At 36.4% G+C, this 15,915-nt stretch overlaps 1 protein-coding gene across 3 annotated transcripts in view; it reads right to left on the bottom strand.

The window, feature by feature from the left end:
* The window catches only part of abl1 (c-abl oncogene 1, non-receptor tyrosine kinase), a 39,545-nt gene extending 24,665 nt beyond the window's left edge, over positions 1 to 14,880 (bottom strand). Inside the window, exon 1 of one of the 3 annotated variants that reach the window (XR_013784321.1) lies at positions 991 to 1,488. Coding sequence is in view for 2 of the 3 variants with exons in the window: in XM_079419186.1 (XP_079275312.1) it covers positions 13,823 to 13,958 (136 nt within the window). In the remaining variant the exon portion in view is untranslated. Of the gene's footprint in view, positions 1 to 990; positions 1,499 to 13,822 lie in introns of those variants that run through there. The other 2 variants (XM_079419186.1, XM_079419187.1) reach the window with 2 other exon arrangements.
* Between the last annotated feature and the right edge of the window lie 1,035 nt (positions 14,881 to 15,915).

Below are 15,915 nucleotides of genomic sequence, written 5' to 3'. Positions count from 1 at the left end.
TGCAGCCCTAGCGTCCAATGGTTCTAAGAAATAAAAACGGCATCATTTTGCATGGCACAAGCTCATTAAGTATGTCTGGATGCACTTCAAAAAGTTGGTTTTTAATTGGAACACAGCAAGAATTTCCCTTTTTAAGATAGCGGCGCAATTAAGAACTTATACATGCCTTTCCATTATATATATGTTCTCATGTGAAGCTGTTCTTCTGATGGCTAGCAACTGTCGGTGATCAGCTCAACCTTTTATTTGGATACATAAACAAATTTGAAGAATTTAGTTTTTTTGCTCTTTTTTCAAGAATTTCGTTTTTTTGAGGGATTCTATTATTGACTTGAAATTGTGTTACATGTGAATGGAACCAAGCGCAAGATCCTCCTTTTTTCATTTTTGATCTCCATCAAATTCATGAAGTGTTTATCAAAGACAGATGTTTCTTTCACATTTCAGCGCCTTTATACACTACCAGTCAAACAGAAAGTTCAGAAGAACAGCATTTATCTGAAATAGACTTTTTTTTGTAACAAAAAAAAAAAAAGTGTCCTTATCACTTTTGATCAATTTTAAGCATCCTCTGTAAATAAAAGTATTAATTTCTATAATTATTCTTAATTTTTTTTTTTTTATTCTCAGCCTGAGATCAAACCCTGAACAAACTCCAGAGAGATCACAGAAGCGCAGATGCATCCAAACTGTCTCCACACACACTAAGCTGCACGGATCTATCCAGACAGGAATCAGATTTCCCAGTGTTCTCTCCTCCCTCGTTTTTCCTCTCTTTCTTTTACGGCGAGCCAGTATGTCTGGCTTTCCTCTCCTCGTTCCCCCTCCTCCACTTTCCAAACAGACAGAAGGAGCACCAAGGCCTGTGATTTTCACGAGACCATCAGCCCCAGATCCGTCCGTCTGTTCATCTGAAAGCCGTGGCCGGACTCGGCCGCTCTGTAATTGAGATTCTTACACACACACACGTTCGCCATCACAGACGCTTACCTTCCAAGTAACAGCTGGAGGACGAAGAAAGACCTTTTTTGGATTTACAGCCCACTAATTTTAGACAAATCTCCAACATTTTCATTTGCTTCCCAACACGACCAATTACAGAAAAAATCCAGTTCACAAACTATAATCGCTGTTCTGTTGAAAAAGTGACCGAAAACATAAAAAAATCTGTCCACAAAGTTTGCGTTAGCAGCTTATGTCATGTATACCGCGAAGACAGCTAAAAACACTGACATCCTGACTTCACGCGGTTCTTCTAGCAACTTTCCAGAGTAAGAGGCTCCATTTTTCCCCCGCTCCAGTTCTTCTCGTTTTCTCAGTCCGGTGAGGAACTAGCCATCCATCGGATAATTCTCAAAGAAATAACACAAAGAGGAGTTAAATGAAGCACTTTGAAGACAGTGTTGTCTTTTTCATGGTGCTGGCGGCTGAGAGACGATCCACAGGAAAAGCAGGACGCTTGTGTTGATCTCTGCCAACAAAGAGGCCCTTTCAGGACGGAGCGCCGGAGCCGATGACATCACGGCCCTGGCTCCGCCCCTCCAGAAACCTGCAGCATTATCTGCAGAGAGAGAGTGTAACTGGAACCTGCCTTTGTCTTTCAGTCCCACACAGCTCTCGCTGTCTGCTTCGCTCTCGTCACAAATGTTTTCACTTAGAAACAAAAGGCACTTCATAGGGTCAGGATTATTCCTGCCAAACAGCCAGCATGAATAAAAGAAGTTACTAAGTCAATTCAGTAGGGCTGTCAAAAAAAATATTTGAATTTCGAAAATTCGTCGAATTTAAAATAAAAATTCACATTGGAATTTTAGGCGTGTGTCAGGAAGCTCTATCAGTGGCAAACGAGATGCGGTGACGATGTAGCAGTCGTTGCATTTTACAAAGGAAAAGAAGGAAAATCTGACCCAAGTCACACCCACAAGCCACGCCCCCAGCACTTATTATTAAAAATATATATTTTAGCACATTAAAAGATATATCTTATATTGTAATAATACATACTATTGTCCTGTAAAAAATTAAAAGCAGCATTTAATAATTATGGTAATATATTATAATAAAGTACTATAATATATTATAGTAAAGTATATAGAATTGTTTTTATTATTAAAGTACCTGCCAAAAGTTTGGAAACATTACAGTTATTAATGATTTTGAAATAAATATGTTCTGCTCATCAAGGCTGAATTTATTTGATCAAAATACAGTAAAAAAAAAACAGCAATATTGTGAAATATTACAAATTTTATGCTCATTATCAATGTTGAAAACAATTTTGCTGCTTCATATTTTGTGTGGAAATGGTGATACACTTTATTTTTCAGGATTTTTTAAAATAATATAAAGTTTAATGAACAGCATTTATTTGCAATTATCAAATATATTTAGGGGTGTGCGATATGACGATTTTTGATCGTGGACGATAAAAATGTCTCCACGATCTGCTTTTGAAGAAATATCGTAGTATCGCGCTACCGCGCACATTGTCAAATACAGTTCTGGCGCCTCCGTCTCTATATACTGTACAACACGACATACAGCAGTAGAGTTACTCAGACAGGACACTGCACTTATTCGCGATCGCAAAAGTACATTATTTGCATACAAGCCTTGCTGGTTAAATGTTTAATTCACGCGCTGGTCTGACGTGCGCTTGTTCTGAGCACATACACCTGAAGCACGCGCACTAAAACGCCTGTCTAACAGCGCCTGATTACTCAACTAAGTTATATTTTGCGCTAATACTGTCAAAACACACAAGGTTTACATACAGACTGAGTTGGTTATCTCTAAAATGAAAGTAAATAGTTAAGAGAGAAACGGATGCGTGCCTGTATATTAGATGCGTGCAGCTCTTAAAGGGACAGGACACTAAACATGCTGTCGACTGTCATTAAAGGGATAGTTCACCCTAAAATTTAATTTCTGTCATTATTTACTCAGTGGAAAACCAAACAGTTGCTGGTCTACATTGACTTTGATAGTAGGAAAGAAAAATCCTATGGAAGTCACTGAGGATCAGCAACTGTTTGGTTTTCCACCTTCTTCAAAATAGCATTTATGTTCAGCAGAAGAAAGAAACTCATTCAGGATTAAAACAACTTTTGAGTAAATGATGGTATAAAAATAAAACATTATGACAGAATTGACAGACAGATGACAGAATATTAATTTGTGGGGGAACTATTCATTTAACGTTAACAAAACAACAAAACGCAAAAGAGAAAAATCACTCACTATTCTTGACTGAAAAACTTTAATACAGTTGCTTTAGGAATCAGTCTATCTAGTGTTTTATTTTTATATTTGTTCATTCAATTTCATTGAATGCTCTGCTAAATACACCTATTGTACCTGGAAATAAAGCACTGTTTGTTTTATTTGTATATTATGTGTATTTGTAATGTGTATCTTTGTTCTTATTTTTTAATAAGAAAAATAAAATAATGACAAAGATTTTTTATCTTCACCCACTTTGGCCTAAATATCTGCCATGCATCTTTGTCTTTCTAGTTTGGCTGTAATGCTCAGACAACTTGTAAAACCAAAATAGTAAAACTAACAAAGAATCGGGATAAAAATCGTGAATTGTGATATTTCTATAAAAAATCGTGATATGATATTTTTCCCATATCGCCCACCCCTAAATATATTAATTAAATTTGTTAATGCATTTATTAAATAGAAATCATTTTAAAATGTCTTCACTCACTTTTTATCCCTTTCATGCATGATGAATAAAATTATTAATTTTTTCTCTTTTTTTTTTTAATCTTATACAAATGTTTGAGTGGTATCATTGTTTGCACAAAAATATTAAGCAGCAAAACTGTTTTTAACACTGACAGAAACGTTTCTTGAGCAGCAAATCAGCATATTAGAATGATTTCTGAAGGATTACGTGACACTGAAACTTCTTTGTAAACAACAACAGATTTATAAACGTATCTAATGACGAATGTTGCATTCCCAAATGCTAATTAAAGCGGCTCAAACCAAGCGCAGCTAGCACTAACAGTGAATCGAAACTAAGCAGACATGTAGCGTGTCAGACTACAGCCTATAGTTACATCACAAACGTTGCGAATTTTATGACAGCACTAGCAATCTCAAATTCTCACCGCCGTTCATAAAAGGTCACCGGGACGAGTAACAAGTTTCAGCACTGAATCATTTGAACGCTTTTAACTGTCCTGCAGATGGCACTGCGAGCTGGTACAGCGCTCTCAGGATCATTCCGTCCATGATGTTTTAGAAAAAATATTTTCGCATTTTATTTAGGTAATAGCTTAAGGCCATTTGCTTCATGTGTGCTGCACTCAGAAAATTATTTTCTTTAACTACAGAGTTAATAAAGAAGTAGTTTCTTGAATCATGTTGGAGTTACATTTTCAAGTTGACTAATTAAAAATCGTAAAAACAATCAAGAATCGGCCAAACATTCTAAAAAACTTTAAAATTTTAAATAAAAAATAATCGAGATTTAAATTTGTTGCCTTATCGCCCAGCCCTGCCTTCAACAAATACAGATATCGGATCGACCTGGTAATGCATAAATGCTGGTGTCTTAACGTTTTTCAAATGTAAGCATCGACTTGGCACTGAAGTACTGGTACTCCTGACGACACTAGAAACGTAAACCGGAAAATCCAGCAGTCCCTATTTTAGATGGCACAGCCGGCAAATCTGGCAGCATGGGGTTCCTTGTTGTAACGAGGAATGTCTCTAGCCGTGTCGCTCCGCAAAAGTGTTCCAGATTAGCTGCTCTTGAATGAGTCCGGAGCTACATGTGGGAAAGCGGCTCCATCCAATGGCGTCTCCAGACAGACAGTAACCCGGGCCGCTCTGGAGTCCAGAAACGTGGCAGCCAGCTCATATGAAAGAGTCTCTGAACTTTCCAGTCAGAAGAATGAGACGACAGCTGATATGGTTAAGATGCAGTCCAGCCAAGAAGAGGAAAACCCAGCGATCCATACCACACACGAGTCTGATGCTCTGCTTCATTAACATGATCGCTCGACTGATTGCAGACACAAAGGAGAAGCTCCTGTATCTGAGAACTAAACCATCCAATTAGAGATGCAGCGATCGACCGGCCAGAGTCCGCAATTAACACGACTGCAATCTGATTTTATACAGTAGTAGTTGAATAAACAAGTTAAAATTAAGTGACTTACATTTTAGACACAATATTGACTGTTTTTGCTTAATGTCGCTGATGAAAATCCAATCAAAGCCACAGCAGAACCGTTTTGCGTCTCCGAGCAACACCAGGTGTTTCGTTTCTGAATGAATCAGCCGTTTGAACGAATCTGTTGAATCAAGGACTAAATGATTCACTCATTCAAACAGTCATTTGCCGCCACCTACTGGTTTGGTTTCGTATTTAAAACTATCATTTCAGCCTTTAAAACGAACATAACATTTCTTATTTGTACGTTTAAAACAATATTTAAAATATTAATCTTATACAATTCGAAATTTTGCAATGTGAATGCATTTATGGCACCTCAGCTTCATCAAAACATCTGAGTAAATGCATCTAATGCCACTTCAGATGCAGCTTCTGGGTTTCCTCTGCAGTTTGTTGATACTGATTTCATAACAGCTCTACAGTTTTCTTATTATTCTAACTGAATTAATTGAAACAATGTAACAATTTGATGTGAAAGATGACATTTAATAAGGTTAGTGAAAAAAAAGACAATAGTGGGAAATGGCATCTGTTTTGTTATAAACAGCAACTCCTTTTCAGTTAATTGTTATTTCTACCTCTTTTCTAGTCGCAGAGCACTTTATTTTGGGAGCTGTTTAAGTGAGAGAACATCTGTAACTTTGTCCAGATTGGGGGGATTGTAATGTTTAATAATTTTTTATTATGTAAATAATGTTTTGCATTAAAAAAAAGTATAGATTTTTATTTATTATTTTGTATATGCTGTAAGAAAATTGGAATCGACATATATCGGCAGGTCACACTTACAAAAAAATTGGAAATCGGAATCTGCAAAGAAAATTGCAATCGGTGCATCTCTACATTGAATGCCGATAACACCTACAGACATGCATCACTCCTGATACAGAAACACGCTTCACTAATTGTGCCTTTTTCCTCTGCGCTCTGACAAATCTCCAGCTAAAGTGCTTCTGAATGCAGTAACTTTGCCTCAAACTAATTCAATTATTTTCCAATCTTGACCACTACACAACTTCTGGTCTGTGTTAAGGTGCTGGCACATTTACTGTGGCTTAGTGAATTTTCACAGACGAAATCCAGTCATTTCAATGGGAATTCCCACAATCTGGAACTTTGCACAAAGACGAAAGAGTTCCCCAGATTTCCCAATGAGATGGAGTCATTCACATGAATTTGCCGTGTTCAGATACAGAAACCTAAAGTTTGCTAAAGTGAGTGCATCTCTACTTTACACTAGATTTTTACATTTTCTGAAGAAAACAAAAAACTTGCTTTGCTGTGCAGTTGCATTATTTAAACTGGTGGTCAGGAAAAATTAAGACTTTAGGACTTTAAGACCAACTAAAGAAAATATAAGGAATAAATAAAATGAAACACTATGCCAATATGGCCTCAAAATGCAAATGTCTTCAATTAGCAACACTTCAAAGCTTGAAAATACAACTTCCGATAGAGCTCATCACTATTTATTTATGCATTTTAATTACTTCCAGTTCAAATATGTAAAGATACATTTTTACATGAGAAACAAAAGTCTTGAGCTCAATTGTGTTCAAACAAGACATTAGATCTTCAGTTTGCAACTTAAGAAAATGTATCTTAATTGAAGGATGTTTAGATATTTGTATTGGAAAACAAATACTGAGGAAGATGCATGCAACATTTAATGACTATGAATTTGATGTAAGAATGTCTGAATTTGTGAAAGAGTATGAAGACTTATTAAGACCCTGTTAAGACGTGCACTTGCATACAAGTGTTTAGGGTGTTTGGGGGGGACTGTGTGGTTTCTAAGGTGTTGTAGGTAGTTGCTAAGGCATTGCTAGCTGGTTACTAGCGTGCTCGATGCATTTTCTTTCCATCTGGTGTTCAACACACATGATTTGAGGAATCGTCTGGAGCACAAATGCTGCACTTACACACTCGACTTTAAGACTTGAGTTTTGTTTCTTGATGAGCACTAGTGCTGGTGACCAGAACGGCTCTAATAACTGAACACTAAAAGGGTTTTCTCATTTGCGCAGACAAAAGCAAGGGCTGGAGAGGCAGGTTTTGTGAAAGGGGGGAGGTGACAGATGTAGAAACATGAAGCACATTGCTCAGAGATGAGCTCATAGAGAATCATTTATATAATCCACTCTCAGTTAGCTGATGCACACCATCCCTCTCCGTCATTAAAAACACTCTTTCCAAGCCATAGCGCACGAGTGAAGCAGAGCCTGCAGTGCTTCGCGTGAGAGTCCTTTCATGCATTTATTTTAATGTGAAGCAGTTAGCTAAATGTGAACGTCTGCAGGGTTTCAGCATTAGCGCAGGAACAGAAACATGATCCAGGTGTACGGGCTGCTGGGAAATCACAACAGGCCTGACGTCACTCTCTCACACACACACACACAGAGAGAGAGAGCAGCTGTTTCCATCAGGACTAGTTCAGTTCAGCAGATGCAGATTTAACATCCACGGTTAGCATATCAAGGGAAATCTAGTGTTAGACACGGTTAAGGTAAAGCTGATAACTGAGACCTAGCATCTCTGGCCCCGAGTGCAGCTGCTATTAACATCTGGCTCCACTGATCCACACAGAGATCTGATCTGATCATCACCAGTCTGTCTGGAGAAACAGAACAGATCATCAGTCTGTCTGGAGTGACATGAAGAAACAGAACAAACTGAGACTAAATCCAGAAGAACTGTGTCTCTGCTTCAAGAAACCTCCTGCAAAGCTACAGTGCTGTTAAAAGATTTAGGCTCTTGTGTAAAAATGCTGTAAAATGAGGAAGCTGTCAAAAATAATGTCAAATAGATTTTCTTGATCAATTAACTTCTATTAACTAAACTAAATCAACATTTGTTGTGAGCATGCTTTGTGTTTAAAGCAGTTTTTGTCCTCGGTGCTCTTGAGCAGAGTTTCTCAGGAGCTTTGCAGGAGGTTTCTTGAAGCAGAGACACAGTTCTTCTGGATTTAGTCTCAGTTTGTTCTGTTTCTCCAGACTGATGATGATCAGATCAGATCTCAAACATCTCACTGGATTATTACAATTAATGTCTAAATGAATGTTTGGAAATGTAAACTGATATTTCCTACTGACACACTACAGCAGAAGATAGAAATAACTGACTTAACACCATTTTTAGCTGCTGATAATACTAATGGCATAAGCACAGCAGTACTTTTGCACAGTAGTGTATATTTTAGATCAATTAATTTTAGATCAAATAATTTTATTTCACTATTTACGGGGTATCTGTGGTATTTTTAATAAATAAATTTAAGGCTTTATGACCCTTTTTAAGACCTGCACAAATAAAATTAACACCGTCTGAGCGAATTTGGTAGCAATATAACATAAGGTGAGAAACAAAACAAAACAAAAATATATATGTATTTATTTAAATAATAAATATAAAAAAATAGGTTCTAAACATGTCATTTTTGTTAAACTTTTAATAAATTGATGTTACATTGTAGATTTTAATTAATTAGGCATGCTTTTTGATTAATAAAATGTTATTTACCCATTAAAAAGGAGTCCAGAAAAATTCTAAAGGAATTTGGGAAAAAATACAAATGGACTTCATAGGGCCCTACATACAGTACAATCACAGAAAGTGATACTATATCAAATGTCAAATACTTCATTGTTTATATTGTTGCAAAACTAATGTAACTATATTGGCGCACAGCAATCTGATATATGTGAATATAAGTCATGAAGATTTTAAGAACATCACAATTTTCATGAAAAACGATATACAAACATATTTGACTTGACAAATCCTCAAAGAAAACACATTTACAAATATAAAGTACAGGGCTGCATTTTACACAGGCATCGTATTTCTTGTTTTGCTTCATGAAGTTACCTGTAGTTAACATCCAGCTTATTTTTTTTCCGTTAGTATTGGCCCGGTTTCACAGACAGGGCTTAGACAAACCCAGGATTAGGCCATAGTTCAATTAGGACATTAATGTCATTTTATTAACATAACTTGGAAAAAACATTACTGGTGTGCATCTTGAGACAAAACAAAGGCACTGATATGTTTAAGATCAGTCAGTGCAAGTTTCTATCAGCTGAAACAGCTCAGAATTACATTTTAGTCAGGGACTAGTCTTAATCCTTGTCTGTGAAACTGGGGATAATGTACTGATAGAATACTCAAGTTCTCTTCTGTCTCATATTGTTTGTATAGTGCATCAGAATCAGAAGACACACACACACACACACACACGTGTAATCTACACAGAGCTGTAATGAGAGACAGAGGGAGGAATGCACACGGTATGTTCTTGTCTTGTCCTGTTCAGTCTTATTCGTGTAAATCTACACGTCCCACAGAAACAAACCATGCTGAAGCCTTCATGTTCTCACAAATAATTCAACATTCAGATCAACCACAAAAACATTACGGAATAAACCTCGAGAGGCTGTCTGTGAGTGTGTGTGTGTGTGTGTGTGTGTGTGTGTGTGTGTGCTACAGTGATTTAAAATGAAAGGTGCTTTATTAGTGAACTGACTGTATTTTGTAAATTAGCACAAAACACAATGTGATACTAAATGATAAGGAACTCGGCTCAGTATTTGCTTCTGCTGTGGTTTCAAAACCTGTATCAGGAACTGTGAACTTTACTAGCCATCTAAAATATCATAGTAACCTTATTTACAGCAAAATACACTTGATATACATCACTGATGAGTTACAGTACTAATAACATTAAAGACTCATTACAGTATTAATATTAAAGGTTACAATTTCAGTCCAAACTATGAAATTCAGTGTTAAATTTAAAGTTTAGATTTTAGTTTTTGAGTCTTTTCTTGTTCTGGGTTGCATAAAAACATTTAAAATTGCATACAAGGCTGTTTCATATCAACATTTAAAGGTGGCTTTAATAACTTATTTTCAAAACAGATTTATTCAAATATACATTAAATAATGAAGACATTAACAGGTTCAGTAATAATATAATAATTGTGTAAAATAGTGCATATATAGATCAAAATAATGCTCTCTAGAGCTACTTTTTCAAGCTGACTATCAATTTTATGGTCATCAAATGTTTTTCCTGAGTTAAACGTTACATGAAATTGTGATAAACTTGACCACTTAAAGCTGAGACCTCAGTAATGTTAATTAACAATAAAAGGAAAGAGGGAATCACTCACTGCATTTGATTAAACTGCTTTATTTGTAATGAATACACTAAAGACTGCAGTGATTTTTACATTTGATTATTTATTTTTCTTACTTGAATGATCCTGTTTACAAGTAAAGCACTGTTAATTCAATTAGTTTCTTATATTTGTTCTGCATCGTTATTTTTATTTTTAATAAAGATAAAATATGATTAATATAGTAATTATATTAAGAAAGAATTGGAAGGAAAGAATCTTAATCTTAATCATATCAAATCATGGGGCAAGTGAAGATTGTCACCAATAATGTCTTCTGTGATAGGACAAAACAACCGGCGCAGTGCATTGTGGGATCACGGAGAAAAGAAGTTTAATATATATGTTTCCTATAGATTGGTATGTGCCAAATTTGGTGGTATTACTGTATATTTTTCTCCTGCATAAGTGTTGTAACACAAATAAAAGATTTTTGGATTTTCCCCTTTTTTGTTTGTGGTTCATTATTTTTAATGAAAAACACAATAATAAAACAAACAAAGACCAACTCATAATATATATGTTAAATTTAGCTGAGCATATTCGTTTGCTTTTCACTTTGACTCCAAATCCTCTACGATACTAATTCATCACTAGAAATGACATCAAATGTGTAAAAATATTTAAATTTAAATTGATTTAAATCAATTTTGTTTTTAGCTCAGCTGTCATGAAAGGAACACACAGGATTGTGGGATATCAAAGGCATGATATGCTGCTTTCTCAGCCTTCAGACGCAGCCTGAGATTTCAGAGTGATCATGAAGACACTGATCAGCTGCGTCAGGTGTGGCTGATTCGTTTGGGAAGGAGATTAATGTACTAAAAAAAAATATGTCATTGCTTGACTCGGGCTACATCACTGCTTCTTTGCATGTAAATATTTTGAGGATGCCACAAGAGCTAGAGCAGGACCAAGACGAGCTTTTCATTACCAGCTAAGGTACTGATTTAGTATTGATTGCTGGTATCCTACCGAAGCCAAATCAATGGTATTGCTCCAGGTGCATCACAAACGCACCCTCATGCAGCCCAATACAAGCCTTGGATAGTTGTTAGCAGCTTAAACTCTGAAACCATCCAGAGAGATCATGAAGCCGTACTGAACTGCCCATGCAGGAACAACATGAACAAATCAAGCATGCTCTGATAAAATAATCAATAATATCAGCCACAGAATGATAAACACAACCAATAATATCAGCCACGGAATGATAAACACAATTATCACATGAGATCACGTGTTCCAAATCTGATTGTTTTGCTCATATGTGCACAAACCACATGGAATCTGATCTTCTCGATTCTGATTTGGGTCACTATGGCCTCATTTACACTGCAGGTCTTGATACCCAATTCTGATCTGTTGCCTATATCCGTTTTTTTGACCGTCGGTTAACACTTTTTTTTTCAATTCTGACCCATATCAGATTTCTCGCCATACCTCCTCCTTGTTTCCTGCATTGTTGTCACTAACCACCCTAGGGTTGCCAGGTTTTTGCAACAAAACCCACCCAATTTCTACTCAAAACTAGCCCAATCGTGTTTTGAGGGGAGTCCCCTGGTAATAAATTGCATTCTGGGGGGTAAAACACTCATTTGTTTTGCCAGGGTTCCCCAGTACAATTCTCATTCCAGGGGCTAAATATCATGTTTTTGGGTTCGCTTCAAACTGCAGACATGAAAAATAACCCAAAGTAGCCCAATTCTGCGGACATGGCAACGCGCTCACTGAACCAAATTGTCACACTTCTAATGACGAATCAGAAAATCCGATCTGCCTGATTTATTTATACCTGATTTATTTCCACATATGAATGAGGCCTGAAACCGATTTCAAAATATGCAAATGCATGCATTTTTTCCTGTTTACACGGTCATAGAACACAACCGATCTGTCACAAAAAAAATCAGAATTGGTTTTTTTAGCTGACAGTGTAAACGAGGCCTTTAAGAACTTGAGCGCTCGCTTGTATACCATAAGGCCATCATCAGCAGCGCAGAGAGAAGAGCGCGACAGGTCTGAACGCGTTCAGCGTGAATTACAGCAGAAAACACTGCAGCGCTGCCACAGCTTCATGTGTCTGTAAGAACTCATTCAGCAGATGATTCTCCACAGAGACTAATGAAGGTGTCTGTGTGTCACCAACCTAATAGGCTTCTAGCTAAAGCCTTAACCACTAAACCACAATCTGAGAGCTTTCAGGTGGCGTTTGACCAATACGAACGGTTCAAAGGTCACTACCAATAACCGAAGAGCAGGGTGACCGATATTACACTGATGCGACGCCAGAGATGCATTCATACACCACCATTCAAAAGACATCTTTGAAAGATATTAATACTTTGGGGCCACACAATTTTGTGGAATAAAATAATAATAAATAAAATTGATATCGCAGACTGTGATTTCATTGAATAAATGTATGCTTCACTGGTTTGAGAGTGATTTATACACGTGTAGCTCATGATAGAGTGTTTCAGTGTTCTTTTACTGTGAGCCGATCCGTTCAGAGACGCTGATATCATGAGTGCACACGTGTACATGAACACAGAGCCCAGCTGAGCTCTGAAACCGGCAACGCATGCTGTTATTTGCCACCAAACCCTCAAAATAAAAGCATGATGGTTGACTGTTTAAATATTTGTAAATTAAGACAATTAAAAAAATATATATTAGGGCTGTCAAACGAGTAATTGTGATTAATAGCATCCAAAATAAAAGTTTTTGTTTACATGTGTGTGTGTACTATGCATTAGGGCTGCACGATTCTTCCTAAAATGTGAATCACGATTTTTCTCCATGGGAATTGAGATCATGATTCTCTTACACGATTCTCATTTTTTTGAACCAATATGTATTGCACTCAAGTACAAAAAAACCACAGGACATTCAGTATAATAAAGTGCTGGAGTAACAAAAAATTGTCTCTTTTCTTTATTTTAGACCCCTTAAAGTGAATAACCTTAGCTCCAACCCCAATTAAACACACCTGAAGCAGCTAATCAAGCTCTTACTAGGCATGCTAGAAACGTCCATGCAGGTGTGTTGAGGCAAGTTAGAGCTAAACTCTGCAGGACACCGGCCCTCCAGGACCGAGTTTGGGCACCCCTGCCTTAAATTGATCAAAATGTTAAAAAAAAAAAATAATAATTATACCAATTCCAAACTTTTGAATGGTAGTGTATCTGAAATGCAACAACAAAACACCTAAAAACCAGTGTTTCACAAGATCTCAAACTGGGCTGCGTTTCCCAAAAGCATCGTAAGCTTAACCCATTGAAACCAATGGAGCTGCAATCAATTTAGGCTTATGATGCCTTTGGGAAACGCAGCCCTGGCTGATATCACCTGCTGCCTGTGGACCAATGAGCTTTCTGAATGACCCACGGTCACATGCATGTGTATATAGGAAGTGAATGGCAGAGGTCACTAGATCTGGACTCACCGTGGACGGTGAACACATTGCAGGGCTGTGCTCCCTGTCTAGACGTCTCTCTCTTCCCTGCTCCCTTGATGAAGGGCAGTGCCGGCAGACTGGGTCTCCTCTGGTCCCCGGCTAACTTCCCAGGCTGCTGCCCCATAAGGGACCACAGGACGTTACTGACCACGGCGAGACGAGGACAGTCCGGTCTGCTCTTCTGTGCGGGTCATGCATGGACTGCTGGACGTCTGACTTCAGTGCAGATCACGGCTTTGAAAGCTTAAAGGGCACAGATAGAAGTAAAAGAGCAGTGTGTTTTCAGTGCACTGTGAAGAGATACATCCATCTTCAGAATCAGAACCAATGCAGGAGGATCCGGTCACCTCCAGCACAAACACACACCAAACACAGCAACTCTGCGGAGCTGTCAATCATAGTGACGTCACGCATCGCCAGAGCTCGTGGCAGTAATCAGTTCACATCTCCCGATCATTATAATTACCCTCTGGACAACTCTTACAGGTCAATCAAAGCTCAAACCTGAGGTGTATCTGTGGTACTGACTGCTAGAATCTGCAGTGTTATTCTTACACATCTGTATCATCTGGAAACGAGGAAATAATCGACGTCACTGACGTAAATGACCAAATAATCGACGTCACTGACGTAAATGACCTTCTTCCTCGAAAAAACCGCCTTTAGATGAAAGTTCAGGTAAGTTAGTTAAACACAAGTAATGTTAATAGTCCGTCTGAACTCCGTCAGGAACTCTCCAGCGCACTTTGATCCTGCTTTAACTCTCGGTTTGTGTAAGTTTGGTTTGTAGTGTTTAGCTGGAGTTAGTAGTTAAAGTCTCTGGCTCCTCAGGCGACTCTAAACTCTCTCCTGCCGGGATCCTTTCCTCACCGAACATCCGCTGCATTCTTCCGCAGACTTCTAATGTTGATTCCCGTCATGTCTTCATTTTACTTCAGAACTTTTAACACTTTTCTTGGAGTCGTTCGTCGTCGCAGGAACCGCCATATTCGCGCACGCGAGCTGTCCTCGTGACGTCACACGCCGCGCTCTTCCGCCAACAATCCGTTTCAGTAATAAAACATATTAAAATAAAATAATAATAATTCGCTTCAGTTTCAGTAATAAAACATATTAAAATAAAATAATAATAATTCGCTTCAGTTTCAGTAATAAAACATATTAAAATAAAATAATAATAATTCGCTTCAGTTTCAGTAATAAAACATATTAAAATAAAATAATAATAATTCGCTTCAGTTTCAGTAATAAAACATATTAAAATAAAATAATAATAATTCGCTTCAGTTTCAGTAATAAAGCATATTAAAATAAAATAATAATAATTCGCTTCAGTTTCAGTAATAAAACATATTAAAATAAAATAATAATAATTCGCTTCAGTTTCAGTAATAAAACATATTAAAATAAAATAATAATAATTCGCTTCAGTTTCAGTAATAAAACATATTAAAATAAAATAATAATAATTCGCTTCAGTTTCAGTAATAAAGCATATTAAAATAAAATAATAATAATTCGCTTCAGTTTCAGTAATAAAACATATTAAAATAAAATAATAATAATTCGCTTCAGTTTCAGTAATAAAACATATTAAAATAAAATAATAATAATTCGCTTCAGTTTCAGTAATAAAGCATGTTAAAATAAAATAATAATAATTCGCTTCAGTTTCAGTAATAAAGCATATTAAAATAAAATAATAATAATTCGCTTCAGTTTCAATAATAAAACATATTAAAATAAAATAATAATAATTCGCTTCAGTTTCAATAATAAAACATATTAAAATAAAATAATAATAATTCGCTTCAGTTTCAGTAATAAAGCATATTAAAATAAAATAATAATAATTCGCTTCAGTTTCAGTAATAAAACATATTAAAATAAAATAATAATAATTCGCTTCAGTTTCAATAATAAAACATATTAAAATAAAATAATAATAATTCGCTTCAGTTTCAATAATAAAACATATTAAAATAAAATAATAATAATTCGCTTCAGTTTCAGTAATAAAGCATATTAAAATAAAATAATAATAATTCGCTTCAGTTTCAGTAATAAAACATTAAAATAAA

This window comes from Barbus barbus, assembly GCF_936440315.1.
Source record: "Barbus barbus genome assembly, chromosome: 6".
NCBI classification, from domain to species: Eukaryota; Metazoa; Chordata; class Actinopteri; order Cypriniformes; family Cyprinidae; genus Barbus; species Barbus barbus.
The sequence above is the reverse complement of the archived record's forward strand: the minus strand, read 5'-3'. Positions and strand labels throughout refer to the sequence as shown.